Here is a 16,765-nt window from a genome sequence, read left to right on the forward strand (position 1 = left end):
CTAGACAGAGGTGCATCCATGGTTTATGACAGGCAACCCCTCCTGAATGAGGGAAGGCAATGGTGAAGGCTTCTAAAATAGCTTCCCCATTCAGCAATCCCTTCAAATCATACCCAACAACCAAGGCTGATCTCTCTCTCTCTCTCTCTTTTTATGATATTTGTTAAACACTATGAGCTATAATGATTATAGCTATAATTCTATTTGTTCTGATGATTTTGACACCTGTCTACATGTTTTGTTTTGTCGTCTGTCTCCCCCTTCTAGATGTGAGGCTGTTGCTGGGTAGGGACTGTCTCTATATGTTGCCGACTTGTACTTCCCAAGTGCTTAGTACAGTGCTCTGCACACAGTAAGCACTCAATAAATACGATTGAATGAATGAATGAATGAATGAGCCAGGTGCTGTACTAAACACTGGTGTAGATATAAGCTAATCAGATTGGATGCAGTCCATTCATTCATTCATTCATTCATTCAATCGTATTTATTGAATACTTTTTGTGTGCAAAGCACTGTACTAAGCGCTCAGGAGAGTACAATACAACAACAGACACATTCTCTGCCCACAACGAGCTCACAGTCTAGAACAAGGGGCTCACATTCTTAAACCCCATTTTACCGGTCAGGTAACTGAGGCACAGAGAAGGGAAGTGACTTACCCAAGGTCACACGGCTTGTGTAGGGTAAGATACCAGTTGCCCTGACAAGGCATCTGGAGAACACTGGTGCCTCAGAACTCTTCCTTTTTAGTTTCAGCCATCCCATTTGTCAGTCCGTGTATGTTCTTTCCAGAGTCTTGCCCTCTTTATGAAGACATAAGTAAACCTCTCTCACACCCCCCTTGCTGGTTTGTCCCCCCTCCAGCTGCTCTCCAGGAACCCCAGTACCCACTGGGGAACTCAACAGAGCTTAACTACTTTGTTTTGTTTTTTTTACCTCACTCTTCCCAGAGCCTGCTGGCCCCACCAGCATGAGGCCATGGCGCACCACAGAGGTTTCATATAGCTGGATGCATTTAGTTAGAAAACCTAAAGAAAGGGAACAACAAGTATTCTGTCAGTCAGTAAGTCCACAGAAATTATTTGAGACCAGTGGTGTTCATGATACTGTGACAGGTATTATTTAAACTAAAAGATAACAATCCCTATTTATAGGTATATGACTTCTTGCCAAATCCAACAGCTTCTACTCCAAGCTATTCCTCCTTGACCTCGCAACTGTCTCCAACACAATGGACCAACCCTTCACCTGGAAACACTATCTAACCTTAGCTTCATTGGTTCTCCTCCTATCTCTCTGGCCACTCAGTCTCTTTTGTAGGCTTCTCCTCTACCTTTCACCCCTAACTGTGGGAGTACCTCAAGGTTCAGTTCTGGGTCCCCTTTTCTAACTGTGGAAGTCCCTCAAGGCTCGGTTCTGTGTCCCCTTTTATTCTCTATCTACACCCTCTCCCTTGGAAAATTTATTCGCTCCAACAGCTTCTACCACCATCTCTATGAGGATGATTACCAAATCTACCTCTCCAGCCCTGACCACTCTCCTTCTCTGCCGTTTTGCTTTACCATCAACTTTAAAGCACTCTATCAGCTCTCTCTGTCTTACCTTACCTCACTGATCTCCAACTACAACCCAGACCACACACTTCGCTCCTTTAACACCAACCTACTCATTGTGCCTTGATCTCATCTCTCTCCCAATCTCTCTCCCAATGACCCCTTAACTCAAGAATTCCCTCTGTCCTGGAACTCCCTCCCCCTACATGTCCAACAGACCACCGCTCTCCCTATCCTCAAAGCCCTACTAAAATCATATCTCCCCTGAGAAGTCTTCCCTGACTAACCTTTCTTTTCCCCGCCCTATTCACCCTCTCTTCTTTTTTGCCTATGCACTTGGATTTGTATCTTTTATGCACTTTGACACTCATCCCACCCTCTTACGTACAGCTCTTACATACAGATCCTTGTACTCTGCCCCTTTCCCTTTATGTAATGCATTTTAAAGTCTGTGCCCCCAACTAGACTGTGAGCTCCTTGAGGGCAAAAATCACTCTACACCGGGTAAGCACTCAATAAATACCATTGATTGATTTATTAAAATTATAGACAACACTAATGAAACAAACATCTATATGGGGGCCATGAACACATAAACTCAGAGCATACAGAAATGTTGGAACAACTCCTATCAGCAAAGAGGGGGTTGAGGAGTCCCAAGTCATGTAGCTCCTGTATTAACTACTTAGTTCTTTGGAACAAGGGGTATCACTGGCAGCAGCACTACCAGAAATAACTCGGATTAGTAGGTGAATGGCTTAACTCACCACATACTGTGATAAGATGCCATTGCCTGAAAATGACTGAATCAATCAATCATATTTATTGAGCACTTTCTGTGTGCAGAGCCCTGTACTAATTGTTTGGTGGAGTGCAATACAACTGAGTTGGTAGACTCATTCCCTCTCCACAAGGAACTACAGTCTAGAAGGGAATTCAGCCTAGACTGAATTTGAGGGTAAATCCTTTACCTTTGCCACTCAAAAATTTCCCTTGAAAGGTATTACTTGGGCAACACTGGAATGAGGTTCATTTCCTCCCCATCAAATATCATGATCTACTCACCATCCACATCCTTCAGGTGTTTCTTGATGCAGGCTTTGCGGATGGCTGTTTCAAGTATGCCGTAATCTATTTCCTCCTCTTTGATCTTGGGAAATAAGTCTGACACAATGCCACTGAAGAGCTTGAGATCTTCCAGCAGGAATTTGGGCACGTTGACATCCCGAATGGCTCTGAGGCAGATCAGCTCCTGGAATAAATGCGCAGAGAGCTGGTTCAGCAAGACTGTCTGCTCTCTGCCTGAGCCACCTCACAAGCCCAGGACCAACATCTCTCCTTTGGGATACTATCAAGTTTGTGCTCTTAGTTTTTCCAAAAGTTTTTAGTCCTTTCTCAGGGGTTTTCTCCACAGCAAGTTCTTCTTAATGGACATGAAAACTGCTGGGAAAAATGGGATGGAGCAGATGGGTTCAGTGGGTATGCCTCTGGGGTCTACTCACCTCATTCATGGTAGGATGCTCCCGTTTGAGGTTGCCAGCTGCTGAGATCACAGTCTTCACAGCTCTCATTCCAAAGTCATAGTGATCCTGCCACCACATGGGAAAGGATCACTTTGTGTCTTCCACGTTCCTAAGCACTTAGTACAATGCTCTGCACATGGTACACACTCAACGAATACCATTGACAGATTGGTTGATTGACCTTGGAGAGAGCTTAACAAGACAGAATTGGGTGTGCTGATCATCACCTAACTCGATTTAGCCATGACAGGGAGTTGCATAACCTTAGTCTCCCTCTCCCAAGGGTCCAACCAACTCAGGGCCTGGCTCTGAGGTCTGGGGCAGAAAGACCGCCACACAATGTTGCTTAGAAAAGTCTGAAAGGAGGAAGTTACCCACTTGTGAACTGAGCTGTTCAGATGACAGCTTGAATGTGGTAGTGATCTTCTTAGCCAGGACTTTGGCTTCCCCAAATCCAAACGAGTAAAGGGAGATCTCAGCGATCATGGCATAATCTGGAACCATCATTGCCACAGGACGAAAAAGAGCCTGGAACACACCAAATGCAACTTCAGGGAAGCAGTTCCCTTTCTTCCTTCTCTGCCAGCACTCCAAGTCATGGACAGTTACTAACTCACACACTCACACCCTGCACTTTCTCAGAATTGCAGAAGCCCCCCTTTTCCTCTTCTCCCCCTCCCCATTGCCCCGACTTGCTCCCTGTGCTCTACTCCCCTCCTCCCAACAGCACTTGTGTATATATGTACATATTTATAATTTGATTTATATTAATAATGTGTATATATGTCTATAGTTCTATTTATTTATACTGATGCTATTGATGCCTGTTTACTTGTTTTGAGGCCTGTCTCCCCCCCCACCCCCACCCCCCTTCTAGACTGTGAGCCCGTTGTGGTCAGGGATTGTCTCTGTTGCTGAACTGTACAGTGCTCTGCACACAGTAAGCACTCAATAAATACAATTGAATGAAGTCCACTCCTCAAAGACTAATCAATCAGTGGTATTTAAAGAGCAACTACTATGGGCAGAACACTGTGCTAATCACTTAGGAAAGTGCAACAGAAATAGTTCCTGTCCTCCAAGAGCTTCTCCATCAAATGGAAGAGACAGGCAGATATGAATTATTTACAAACAGTGGGAGTGGGAGGAAGAATGGGACTCTCACAGGAAGCATCAAGATTATGTCAGGGCAAAATAGATGCAGGATCTCATGGAGTTTTCTAACCTTACCTTCAAGTTGTCAGGTAACTCAGTTCGTCCAGCATACCCTGGGTTCATGGTGATGAACACTGCACAGGAAGAAACAAGAGGAATCTCCGCTCCTTCAAACAGGAAGTGATCCACCTATAACACAGGGAAGCAGTGGTCTAGTGGAAAGAGCATGGACTTGGGAGTCAGAGAACCAGGGATTTAAACTCAGCTCTGCAACTTGTCTGCTGTGTGACCTTGGGCAAATCTGTGCCTCAGTTACCTCATCTATAAAATGGGGAGTAAGACTGTGAGCCCCATATGGGGCATGGACTAAGTCCAACCTTATTATCTTGTATCTACCCCAGCGCTTAGTACAGGGCCTGGCACATAGTAAACACTTGAATACCATTAAAAAAACAACACAGGGCATGGTTGGCTCCTCAGGGACAGAGGCTGACATTAAACCATCCACAGATTCCCTCTTCTACATGGAAAAATCCTACCTGAAAAACTTTAGTGGACTACAATGGAGTGTGATTAACCATACCTATAGCTGTATATAAGGGGCCAATTTTCTGTATAAGAGCCTAGTTAAGAGCAGAGACCTTCAGGTAAGGATTCACTGATTCAGTGACAGTGGACAGGATTCACTGATCAATGTAAATATTTCTAAACTAAAAATTTGAGGGGCTCAAAATCCACCCCTCAAATGCTCATCAATCTTTCAGAGAAACTCTGAATGTGTGACATGAGAAAGCAAGTTCCCTTTAAGAAACCTCAACAGGTGGAAAAAAAGCAAGTAATTTTTAATCCATCCGACACCCCAGGTCTATGAGTGAGCCTCTTCAACTTACCCTCTGCTGTTGGGCTTTCTGAATGGTGGTAATCTGCTGGGCCACCACAGAAAGCACTTCGATGTCAATCCGATTAAACTCATCAAAGCAAGCCCATGCTCCAGAACTGAGAAGAAAAAGGGAAACACCTGCCATATCAGTAATTTGGTGAGAATCAGAGAATCTTACTCACTGATTCCTCCAATGACACTGGGCCCAGAGGTGTGACTGGAAGAATGTGACTGTTCCCACCATTTTAGCTGAAGTTCTTCATGTCTGGGTTGAGGAAGTCATCCTACTTAGTTTGGGATGCTGAACACCGAAGAGCTCAAAGACCTGACTTCGTGTCTGTGTGAGGTGACAGCTGGGAGAAACTTGTGCCTTCTCTTTCCAGAGAAAGGACTTCATCACCAGAGATGTCTCTCCTGACTAACCCTTCTTTTTCAGGAGCCGCTCTCTCATGATCATTGGCAGAGGTGCCAATTCCATGTGGACATTGGGGGTGGTGTTGGTGGCATTGTGAAGGCTGAGCATTAACTTCAGTACCATGGGAAGCAGCATGGCATAATGGATAGAGCATGGGTTCTAATCCCACCTCTGCCATTTGTCTGCTGTGTGACCTTGGTCAAGTCCTTTCACTTCTCTGTGCCTCAGTTACCTCATTTGTAAAATGGGGATTGAGACTGTGAGCCCCATTTGGGACAGGGACTGTGTCCAACCCAATTTGTTTGTATCCATTCCAGTGCTTAGTACAGTGCCTGACACATAGTAAGTACTTAACAAATATCATAATTATTATGATTATTATTATTACCACAGCTTTCTGGGCAGTATGAGGGGCAAAAGAGGAATCAAATTTTCAGCTCCACTTCTTGCCCACTGCAGGTAGGCTGGGACTCCCCATCTTGGCCATGTAATCCTAGAAACCATGGAAACCTGAGAAACATTTCATTCATTCATTCAATCGTATTTATTGAGTGCTTACTGTGTGCAGAGCACTTTACTAAGCTCTTGGGAAGTACAAATTGGCAACATATAGAGACGGTCTCTACCCAACAACAAGCTCGCAGTGACCTAGTGGAAAGAGCATGGGCCTGGGAGTCAAGAGGACCTGGATTCTAATCCCAGCTCCACCACTTGTCTGCTGTGTGACCTTAGGCAAATCACTTAACTTCTCTGTGTCTGTTACCTCATCTGTAAAATGGGGATTAAGACTGTCAGCCCCACATGGGACAGGGACTATGTCTAACCTGATTACCCTGAATCTACTCTAGTGCTTTGCCTGGCACAAAGAAATCACTTAAGTACTTCTCCCTCTAGACTGTAAGCTCATTCAATCAATAAATCATACTTATTTGAGCGGTTACCGTGTGCAGAGCTCTGTACTAAGCAGTGTGAGAGTACAATATGACAGAGTCAGTAGACATGTTCCCTATCCACAAGAGGCTTGCAGTCTAGAGGGGGATACAGACAATAATATAAATGAATAAATTATGGATATGTACATAAGTGCTGTGGGGAAAGCTTGTTGAGGGCAGGGAACATGTCTACCAACTCTGCTATATTGTATTCTCCCAAGTACTTAGTACAGTGCTCTGCACACAGTAAATGCTCAATAAATACAATTGATTAACAAATACCATTAAAAAAAAACCAACAATGGGATTTCTCTTGTCCCTGCTAGGCTCTGGGGCTGAGCCAGAGTCTCCTCTTACTCCTGACCTGACCCTGGAATTTGAGGGGGGTTCTAGGGGCTTTCCAGGTCCTGGCTTTGGCTCTGCCCTACCCAATCAGTTGTCCAGTATGTGGTCCAGGATTGAGGCTGGTCACAGTGGGTGCAGAAGACAGCAGAGATAGTGCTGTGGCCAAAGATGAGGAACTTCTCCCCTTCCTCTATCTTTCAACCTCTTTTCTCCCCCTTTTCCCTTTCTCTTCTTTCCTCCTGTTCCCCTTTTACTTCTCTCTCATTTTCCACACTGGACACCCAAGACTTGCTCCTGACCCAGCCCACCAGATGATCTGGTGAGGCACCAAGGGAGAGCTGGAAGCCCCAGGAACAAGCTGAGGAGAGGGGAGTTGACGGGGTCGGGGGAGGCACCTCCTGTCCCTATCCTTGTTCCAGAATTTGGCAGAGGCTCTAAGTGACCAGGTTACAGGGCCAAGCAGCAGGTTCCTTTCCCCTTGGCCTGGTCAAAAAGGCCAAGAGGGGCTTTGGGAGTGAGTCTGAGGGGATGCCTGCCCCCATCTAATAGGTTCCAAGACCAAAGTGGGGGTTCTCTGTGGCTTTGTAGGTTATGACATTGGCCAGGGCCTTTTTGGAGACCCAGTGAACTCCAGGGTCTACTCAGGGACATTTCTCTCCCCACCAAGCCACAGGGTCAACCAAGGGGGCTTTCTGATCCCTCCCTGAAACCCACATCTTCTTGAAGCCACATCTCTTGGATGCCACCCCTTTCAAAACCACACCCCCTTCAAAACTCTACCCAAATTTCACCTCTGAGCTCAAAATTAAAAGTTGGCCCTTCTGTTTCTTTAGATATTTGAGGAGGGCATGGCTTAGTGGAGACCAAATCCCCTGTGACTATTTCAATCAATCGATCAATCAGAAGTATTTATTAAGTGCTTACTTTGTAAAGAACACTGTATTAAGCACTTTGGAGAGTACAATACAACAGAGTTGGTAGGCATGTTCCCTGCTCACAAGTTTACAGTCTAGAGGGGGTGTATCTCCCTTATTAACCCCATTAATTCCCATTCAACTTGGCCTGGAGTATTTCAGCTCCTCCTGCAGCAAATTTACTTTGACCTCTCCTTCCCTTTCTCTTGGTGGACATAAAAGAATCTTTGTGTTCCCTGAAGTTACCCCATCATATTTCATGACAAGGTAATTTCTGAAACATACCCTGCATTCCCCTTCTCTCTCACACCTGCAATATCAAGACCTTTCCCACAACTTGCTACTATCCCAGGCATGTCCTGAAACAGTCTGGCTGCAAGACAACACGTCCATGACTCCTCTGAAAAATCCTACTCACCTGGCCAGGCCTTTAAAAAATTTGCCCATGGCCATGTAGTCAAGCTGGTCAGAGCAGTTAAATACCACCGTCTGGACAGCCATAGCTTTTCCCAGATCCTTGGTCGTTTCAGTTTTCCCTGTTCCAGCGGGTCCAGCAGGAGCACCTCCAAATTTGAGGTGCAGTGCTCCAGTTAGGGTCAGGTAGCATCTACACACAGGAAAAGTAAGGAGAATTTAGGTCATTCTCAGAATTACAGTGGAAAAGCCACGTATATGCTATTGTAGACAGGTGGGGATTTTGCCTCCCTAAGAGTCTGCATGATTGACAACCTTCACCCAACACCATGGGGTTTGTTTTCAGTTCTACCTATGGGGTGGCAGATATGTGCAGCTACTATTTCCACCCTGTTCCTGGAAACCCCTGGCCAAATCGACACTCAACCCAACCCTCCCTTGGTGGGGGATGGCGGAGGGGGTGGGCGGGGGGAGTTGGGGAGACTTGAAGGATCCATGATGATTGATTACTAAGGGACACATGTACTCAGAGAAGATCCCTCCATGCCAGTATCTGCACAGGAAAAGCTCAAAGCATATGGAAAACATTCTATGGAATTTTCCAGGATTTTAATGATACTAAAAATATCTGCTCATTATCCAGCTAACACTAAAGAGATTTGAGGTTAGTACTTTGGGTGGGCATTCCACCCAGGAGGTCTAAAAAACATTAGTCTGCTGTGTGACCTTGGGCAAGCCACTTAACTTCTCTATGCCTCAGTCATCTGTAAAATGAGGATTAAGACTGTGAGCCCCATGTGGGACAACCAGATGACCTTCTATCTACCCCAGTGCTTAGAACAGTGCCTGTCACATAGGAAGCGCTTAATAAATACCATAATTATTATTATGGTATACACAAATACCATAATTATTATTATTATTATTGTTATTATTAGGGTGAGGTCATGCAGGCAGGATATTTTTTCCCAGCATGCCTCCGAATTAGCCTGAGTCCACCCAATGCCTGGAATTTTGCTGGTGGCTCTACCCTGGTCTCCTCATTTCACTACCAGCCCTGCCTGGATTCTGAGGATTACTCCAAAGTTTCTCCCTTCCAACCAACCCCAGCCAGCAGCACCATGAGGGGATAGGACTGGGAATAGAAAAAAGCCCCAAATCCTCTCTATCAATTAGTAGATTAGCTGATGTCACAATTCTGGGCATGGGAGGCTCAGAAAAAGAACTGTGGTTTGTGGCTACAAAATCACTGGCTCTGTCTTCCGGTCGAACTGCCCACTAAAGTTAGGTTGGCGTTTATTGTTTACTCTTGAGCCCAAAATGAAATTTCCAAAAAATATATCAGGTTGTTGTCTCTGAAAGGCCAGGGCAGCTACTACCAACTGTGCAGTCCACATCACTGGACACCTATCAGGGAAGTAGTGATAGGCGGCCAAAGGATGATACCCAGTGCTTCGCACACCAGAAGTGCTTCATAAATAGTCTTACTAAGACTGATGCTCAGAGCTCCAGCAGCCAGTGCCACTTGCCCAAATGCTTCATTTACCTGTCAGTGAGAGGGGTGATCACCAGGCGTCCGCTGTTGCCCAGATACTCGTAGCCATATGTGAACTCAGCATTCACTGCTCGGATGTACAGGTCATCATCTTTCCAATAGTACCTAATACAGAGGCATCAATAAGTTACTGTCGGGACCATAGCAGCAGACAGAGTCTTTCCATTCCCTAAGGGTTGAGGTCATGATGGCCCCTTCATCTCACTAGGACATGGTGACAGCTCTGTCAGGCAGTGGTTGGAGACACCTGAGGGAGAAAGGGCCAGAGGTGCCCATCGCTGTCAACACCTTTTTCCATGAGTGCTGATCACACTGAGGCTCAGCTATGTCCTAAAAAGAGGAACCAGTGTAGGGCAGGGAAGGGTATGCCCTTCCTATGATGAAAGAAGATGTAGTCTTGGGGAGAGAGAGGCAGGAGGTGATGTGAAACGTCATTTGCCTAGTATCTTTCTTGTCCTCCCTGCTGTTAAGCATGCCACTGCACCAGCCTAGGGTCAGGTATGCTAGGCACTATAAAATAGTTCCCAGCATTGGGATGACTGGAAAAAGCAGGGATATGTCAGCTTTGCAAATCATCACATGCCCATGCGACTAGAACCGGGATGATATCCAGTGGGCCAGTAATAATAACTGGCAGTCTTATCTTATTCCATGTGGAACAACAGAGATGGAAGATGGCCGCTAGGTAAAACATTCTGAAGGAATGGCAAATTCTGTATACTTCTCTTTAAGGCAGGAATAAATTAAGGGTATCAGTTGGGCATAAATTACTCTAATGAGCCTTGTAGAACAGTGACAACTATTAACAACACTAGGAGGACTGTAAACGCAGTAGCTTCATGGACCACATTGAATTTTCCGCAAGACATTTCTCCTCCCCTTGAGTGGCTTACGCTTTCCTTTAATAACTACAGTGGATAGAAACTTGTGCCCCGAGGCCAGGCCAGAAGCTCTGCTTTTTACCTGAGTTGGGAAATCCATTCAAAGTCATTCTCACTAATCACATTTTCTTCTATCAGTTTGGCAGCAACATCTTTGGCATGGACTTCAATCACAATCAGAGCTGACAACACTGCTCTCTGCATCTTAGACAGCTTTCCTCGCACTAGGGCCACCAGATCATTCAACTGAGGGAGGGAAAGGAGCTTAGTCAGATGCTGACACCGATAAAAGGCTCAGAAAATAGAAAGCCTAAGTCAGTCAGTCAATCATATTTATTCATTCATTCATTCATTCAATCGTATTTATTGAGTGCTTACTGTGTGCAGAGCATTGTACTAAGTGCTTGGGAAGTACAAGTTGGCAAAAGATAGAGACGGTCCCTACCCAACAGCAGGCTCACAGTCTAGACGGGGGAGACAAACAACAAAACAAAACATATTAACAGAATAAAATAAATAGAATAGTAAATATGTACAAGTAAAATAGAGTAATAAATCTGTACAAACATATATACAGGTGCTGTAGGGAGGGGAAGGAGGTAAGGTGGGGGTGATGGGGATGGGGAGGAGGGGGAAGAGGGGGAGAGGAAGGAGGGGGCTTAGTCTAGGAAGGCCTCCTGGAGGAGGTGAGCTCTCAGTAGGGCTTTGAAGGGAGGAGGAGAGCTAGCTTGGCGGATGTGTGGAGGGAGGGCATTCCAGGCCAGGGGGAGGACGTGGGCCGGGGGTCGACAGTGGGATGGGCGAGAACGAGGCCCAGTGAGGAGGTTAGCGGCAGAGGAGCAGAGGGTGCGGGCTGGGCACTACAGCCTGCCACTTCACTTCTCTAGACTGCAGCTAACAATCTGTAAAATGGGAATTAAGACTGTGTGAGCCCCATGTGGGACAGGGACTCTGTCTGACCCAAATACCTTGTATCTACCCCAGTGCTTAGAACCGAGCTATGCACATAGTCAAGCACTTAATACAGTGCTTTGCTCCACAGTGAGCTCTCAATAAATATGACTGAATGGATAATAAGCACTTACAACACCAAATTATTATTATTGTCATTATTATTATTACATTGCTGCCCGATTAATAAATCCCCTTAACAGTGGGTGTTAAAGTAGATGAGATTAGGATATAATGCATAACAAATGCATCGATTTTCTTGCAAAAGGGGGAAATGTTCCAGCCTCCCTCAGGCTTAAACTTGGGTGGTAAATCAGGCACTTTTGGATGTTGCAAAATCATTTCTAGCCAAGAAGATAAACATCAGGAGGTGACTGTGTCAGAGACTAAATGGAATCCTGGGGCCTGACAGAAGTTATGGGTCTTCCAAGAGGGTTTGCTTTACAACCAGAAAATAGCACAGGCACCAACAGATTCTGGCTCATTATTATTTTCCCAGTATTTATTGAGTGCTTACTGTGTGCAGAGCACTGTACTAAGCTCTTGGGAGAATTCAATATAACAATAAACTGACACATTCTCTCCCCACAAATGAGCTAACAATCTAGAGGGGGAGGGAGACAGATGTTAATATAAAATAAATAAATTACAGATATGTACATAAGTGCTGTAGGGCTGGGAGAAGGGAAGAATAAAGGGTGATGCAGAAGGTAGTGGGTGAAAAGGAAAGGAAGGCTTAGTCGGGGAGGGCCTCTTGGAGCGTCGCTCAGTGGAAAGAGCACAGGCTTGGGAGTCAGAGGTCATGGGTTCTAATCCCAGGTCCGCCACTTATCAGCTGTGTGACTTTGGGCAAGTCACTTCTCTGTGCCTCAGTTACCTCGTCTGTAAAATGGGGATTAAGACTGTGAGCCCCATGTGGGACAACCTGATCACCCTGCGTCCCCCCCCCAGCACTTAGAACAGTGCTTTGCACATAGTAAGCACTTAACAAATACCATTATCCTCTCAAGTGCTACTCTGGCCACCTGTGCTTCTGACCCCATTCCCTCTCATCTCATGAAATCTCTCGCTCCGTCCCTTCTCCCCTCCTTAACTTCCATCTTCAACCGCTCCCTCTCCACTGGTTCCTTCCCCTCTGCCTTCAAACATGCCCATGTCTCTCACATCCTAAAAAAAACCCTCTCTTGACCCCACCTCACCTTCTAGTTATCGCCCCATATCCCTCCTACCATTCCTTTCCAAACTCCTTGAACGAGTTGTCTACACTCGCTGCCTAGAATTCCTCAACAACAACTCTCTCCTCGACCCCCCTCCAGTCTGGCTTCCGTCCCCTACATTCCACGGAAACTGCCCTCTCAAAGGTCACCAATGACCTCCTGCTTGCCAAATCCAACGGCTCATACTCTGTCCTAATCCTCCTCGACCTCTCAGCTGCCTTTGACACTGTGGACAATCCCCTTCTCCTCAACACACTATCTGACCTTGGCTTCACAGACTCCGTCCTCTCCTGGTTCTCCTCTTACCTCTCCGGTCGTTCTTTCTCAGTCTCTTTTGCAGGCTCCTCCTCCCCCTCCAATCCTCTTACTGTGGGGGTTCCCCAGGGTTCAGTGCTTGGTCCCCTTCTGTTCTCGATCAAAACGCACTCCCTTGGTGACCTCATTCGCTCCCACGGCTTCAACTATCATCTCTACGCTGATGACACCCAGATCTACATCTCTGCCCCTGCTCTCTCCCCCTCTCTCCAGGCTCGCATCTCCTCCTGCCTTCAGGACATCTCCATCTGGATGTCTGCCCGCCACCTAAAGTTCAACATATCAAAGACTGAACTCCTTGTCTTCTCTCCCAAACCTTGCCCTCTCCCTGACTTTCCCATCTCTGTTGACGGCAATACCATCCTTCCCATCTCGCAAGCCCGCAACCTTGGTGTCATCCTCAACTCCGCTTTCTCATTCACCCCTCACATCCAAGCCATCACCAAAACCTGCCGGTCTCAGCTCCGCAACATTGCCAAGATCCGCCCTTTCCTCTCCATCCATACCGCTACCCTGCTTGTTCAAACTCTCATCCTATCCCGTCTGGACTACTGCATCAGCCTTCTCTCTGATCTCCCATCCTCGTGTCTCTCTCCACTTCAATCTATACTTCATGCTGCTGCCCGGATTATCTTTGTCCAGAAACGCTCTGGGCATATTACTCCCCTCCCAAAAATCTCCAGTGGCTACCAATCAATCTGCGTATCAGGCAGAAACTCCTCACCCTGGGCTTCAAGGCTGTCCATCACCTCGCCCCCTCCTACCTCACCTCCCTTCTCTCCTTCTACAGCCCAGCCCGCACCCTCCGCCCCTCTGCCGCTAATCTCCTCACCATACCTCGTTCTCACCTGTCCTGCCATCGACCCCCGGCCCACATCATCCCCCGGGCCTGGAATGCCCTCCTCTGCCCATCTGCCAAGCTAGCTCTCTTCCTCCCTTCAAGGCCCTGCTGAGAGCTCACCTCCTCCAGGAGGCCTTCCCAGACTGAGCCCCTTCCTTCCTCTCCCCCTGGTCCCCCTCTCCATCCCCCCATCTTACCTCCTTCCCTTCCCCACAGCACCTGTATATATGTATATATGTTTGTACATATTTATTACTCTATTTATGTATTTATTTATTTTACTTGTACATATCTATTCTATTTATTTTATTTTGTTAGTATGTTTGGTTTTGTTCTCTGTCTCCCCCTTTTAGACTGTGAGCCCACTGTTGGGTAGGGACTGTCTCTATATGTTGCCAATTTGTACTTCCCAAGCGCTTAGTACAGTGCTCTGCACATAGTAAGTGCTCAATAAATACGATTGATGATGATGATTATTATTATAATTATTATTATTATTCAATAAGGCTTTGAAGAAGAGGAGAGTAATTATGTGTTGGATAATAATAATGATATTTGTTAAGTGCTTACTATGTGCCAAGCACAGTTCTAAGCACTGGGGTGGATATAGAGTAATCAGGTTGTCCCACATGGGGCTTACAATTTTAATCCCCATTTTACAGATGAGGTAACTGAGGCACAGAGAAGTTAAGTGACTTGTCCAAGGTCACACAGCAGACAAGTGGTGGAGCCAGGATTAGAACCCACGTCCTCTGACTCCAAAGCCCATGCTCTTTCCACTAAGTTACACTGCTTCTCTAATGAGATATGAGAAAGGAGGGCATTCCAGGCCAGAGGCAGACGTGGGTAAGAGTTCGATGGTGAGATAGGAGAGATTGAGGTACAGTAAGAAGGTTAGCATTAGAGGAGTGAAGTGTGCAAGCTGGGTTGTAGTAGGAAAGGAGCAAGGTGAGGTAGAAGGGACAAGATGATTGAGTGTTTTAAACCCAACGGTGAGGAGTTTCTGTTTGATGTGGAGGTGGATGGGCAGCTACTGGAGGCTCTTGAGGAGAGGGGAAACATGGCCTGAACGTTTTTGTAAAAAACTGATCTGGGCAGCAGAGTGAAGTATGGACTAGAGTGGGGAGAGGCAGGAGGCAGGGAGGTCAGCAAGGAGGCTGATACAGTAATCAAGGCAGGATAGGATAAGTGATTATATTAACGTGGTAGCAGGAACAGGGTACTTGAGCCCAAGATGCCCGGGTTACCAAGGAATCAAATAAAAATGCTCTAGTCTATTCTGTTTCAAAGTTGTCAGACTGTCTGGGAGTCTGTGTTGAAAAGGACAATGGACGGGGGTAGGATTTGGGTTGCTGGAGTTGGAGATAAATCCCTCTAGACTCACTGTGGGCAGGGGAACATGTTTACCAACTTTTTTTATATTTTACTCTCCCAAGTGCTTAGTACAGTGCCCTGCACACAGTAAGTGCTCAATACATACCACTGATTAACTAACTGAATCTCTCCCAGATCAGTCTAGGATATAAGAAGAAGGAACACACCTGGGTTTATGTTGATAATAGACAACAGGGCTGCACCAATAATTCCTCAGACTGGAAAGGGCCTGCATCTAAAACACTCTAAGAGATGTGTCCCCATTCTGTTCGAGTGGGAGCTTCTCGTGGGCAGGGAATGTATCACTTTGTTATTCTAGACTTTCCAAGTGTACAGTGCACCACTCCGAGTGGGCGTTCAATAGATGCTACAACAATGACCACTCTCCTAAAATATTTTTAAGGAAGGAGATTCAAAAAGCTCTCTCAGCCACCCCTATTTTGCCATTCAGGCTAGAGAGACCACAGAAAAGATTCCAAAGATCTAAGGTCTTATCTCATTCCACTCCATATTTCTGGAATATCTGTGGTTCAGTCATTTCACAAATGGGGAAAAATGTTGCTCAGGCACTTGCTGTAAAGAAAGCTTTAGGGTAAGTCTGAGGCTGGAATTCAACAGCATGCAAACGGGAAAAAAACAACAAAAAACAAAAAAACATCGTGTATATAAAGAGAAGGTAAAGGTTTTCAGCTTTTCAACCCTCCTACCTGAACCCCGAGCTGGGGATAGAGCCGAGTAGCTAGATCCCCGGCTCCCAGAGCTTCCGACACTTCCTTTGTCCAAAAAGTCTGACATCCAGCAATGATAACCTGGCCAGGCCAACTGAGGACCCATGTGGTCCTGGGATTCTGGAAAACAATTCACTTTTACTCTGGTACATTCAATAACAATTGTTTTGCATTTGCTTTTCCTCTACCCTAGAATCTAGTCAGTTTTGCCCATTTTAAAGCCATGTTTGGGTTAATAACAATAATAATTATACTATTTGTTCAGCGCTTATTATGTGAAAAGTGCTGTTCTAAACGCTGGAGTAGGTAGGTACAAGAGTAGAGTAGTCCCTGTCCCACATGGGGCTCACAGCCAAAGTAGGAGGGAGATCAGGTATTGAATCCCCATTTTACAGATGAGGAAACTGAGTCACAGAGAAGATAAGTGAAATGCTCAAAGTCACACATCAGGCAACTGGCAGATCCAGGATTAGAACCCAAGGCCTCTGATTCCAAGGCCCATGCTCTTTCCATTAGGCCATACTGCTGGTTCCTCCAGATCTCACAATGAAGTTTCTGGAAGAGAGAAAATTGGCAGTATAGCTGTTTTCTCTACAAGGCAGCTCTTGTAATTATGGATGCTGTGTTTACAGCAAGCCTCCTCCTGGAGGGATTTGGCCTGGAGTTTCCATTTCCAGAGCTGAGTCTCATCTTCTGAAGCTTTAAGGTTATGAAAGTTTATCAAATTCCTCAAAGCCTCTACCATAATTCCCTAACTTTTCCATCTGTC

At 45.9% G+C, this 16,765-nt stretch overlaps 1 protein-coding gene across 1 annotated transcript in view; it reads right to left on the reverse strand.

The window, feature by feature from the left end:
- Positions 1-16,765, reverse strand: part of DNAH1 (dynein axonemal heavy chain 1) — a 184,880-nt gene that overhangs the window by 86,654 nt on the left and 81,461 nt on the right. The window contains exons 25-34 of the mRNA XM_038771244.1: positions 15,976-16,116; positions 10,653-10,816; positions 9,681-9,794; positions 8,139-8,327; positions 5,125-5,230; positions 4,310-4,423; positions 3,458-3,607; positions 3,059-3,145; positions 2,622-2,808; positions 940-1,031 (exon numbers count right to left, since the gene is read on the reverse strand). Of these exons, the coding sequence (XP_038627172.1) occupies positions 940-1,031; positions 2,622-2,808; positions 3,059-3,145; positions 3,458-3,607; positions 4,310-4,423; positions 5,125-5,230; positions 8,139-8,327; positions 9,681-9,794; positions 10,653-10,816; positions 15,976-16,116 (1,344 nt within the window). The remainder of the gene's footprint in view (positions 1-939; positions 1,032-2,621; positions 2,809-3,058; positions 3,146-3,457; positions 3,608-4,309; positions 4,424-5,124; positions 5,231-8,138; positions 8,328-9,680; positions 9,795-10,652; positions 10,817-15,975; positions 16,117-16,765) is intronic.

The sequence above is a fragment of the Tachyglossus aculeatus genome, chromosome X2 (assembly GCF_015852505.1).
Source record: "Tachyglossus aculeatus isolate mTacAcu1 chromosome X2, mTacAcu1.pri, whole genome shotgun sequence".
NCBI classification, from domain to species: domain Eukaryota; kingdom Metazoa; phylum Chordata; class Mammalia; order Monotremata; family Tachyglossidae; genus Tachyglossus; species Tachyglossus aculeatus.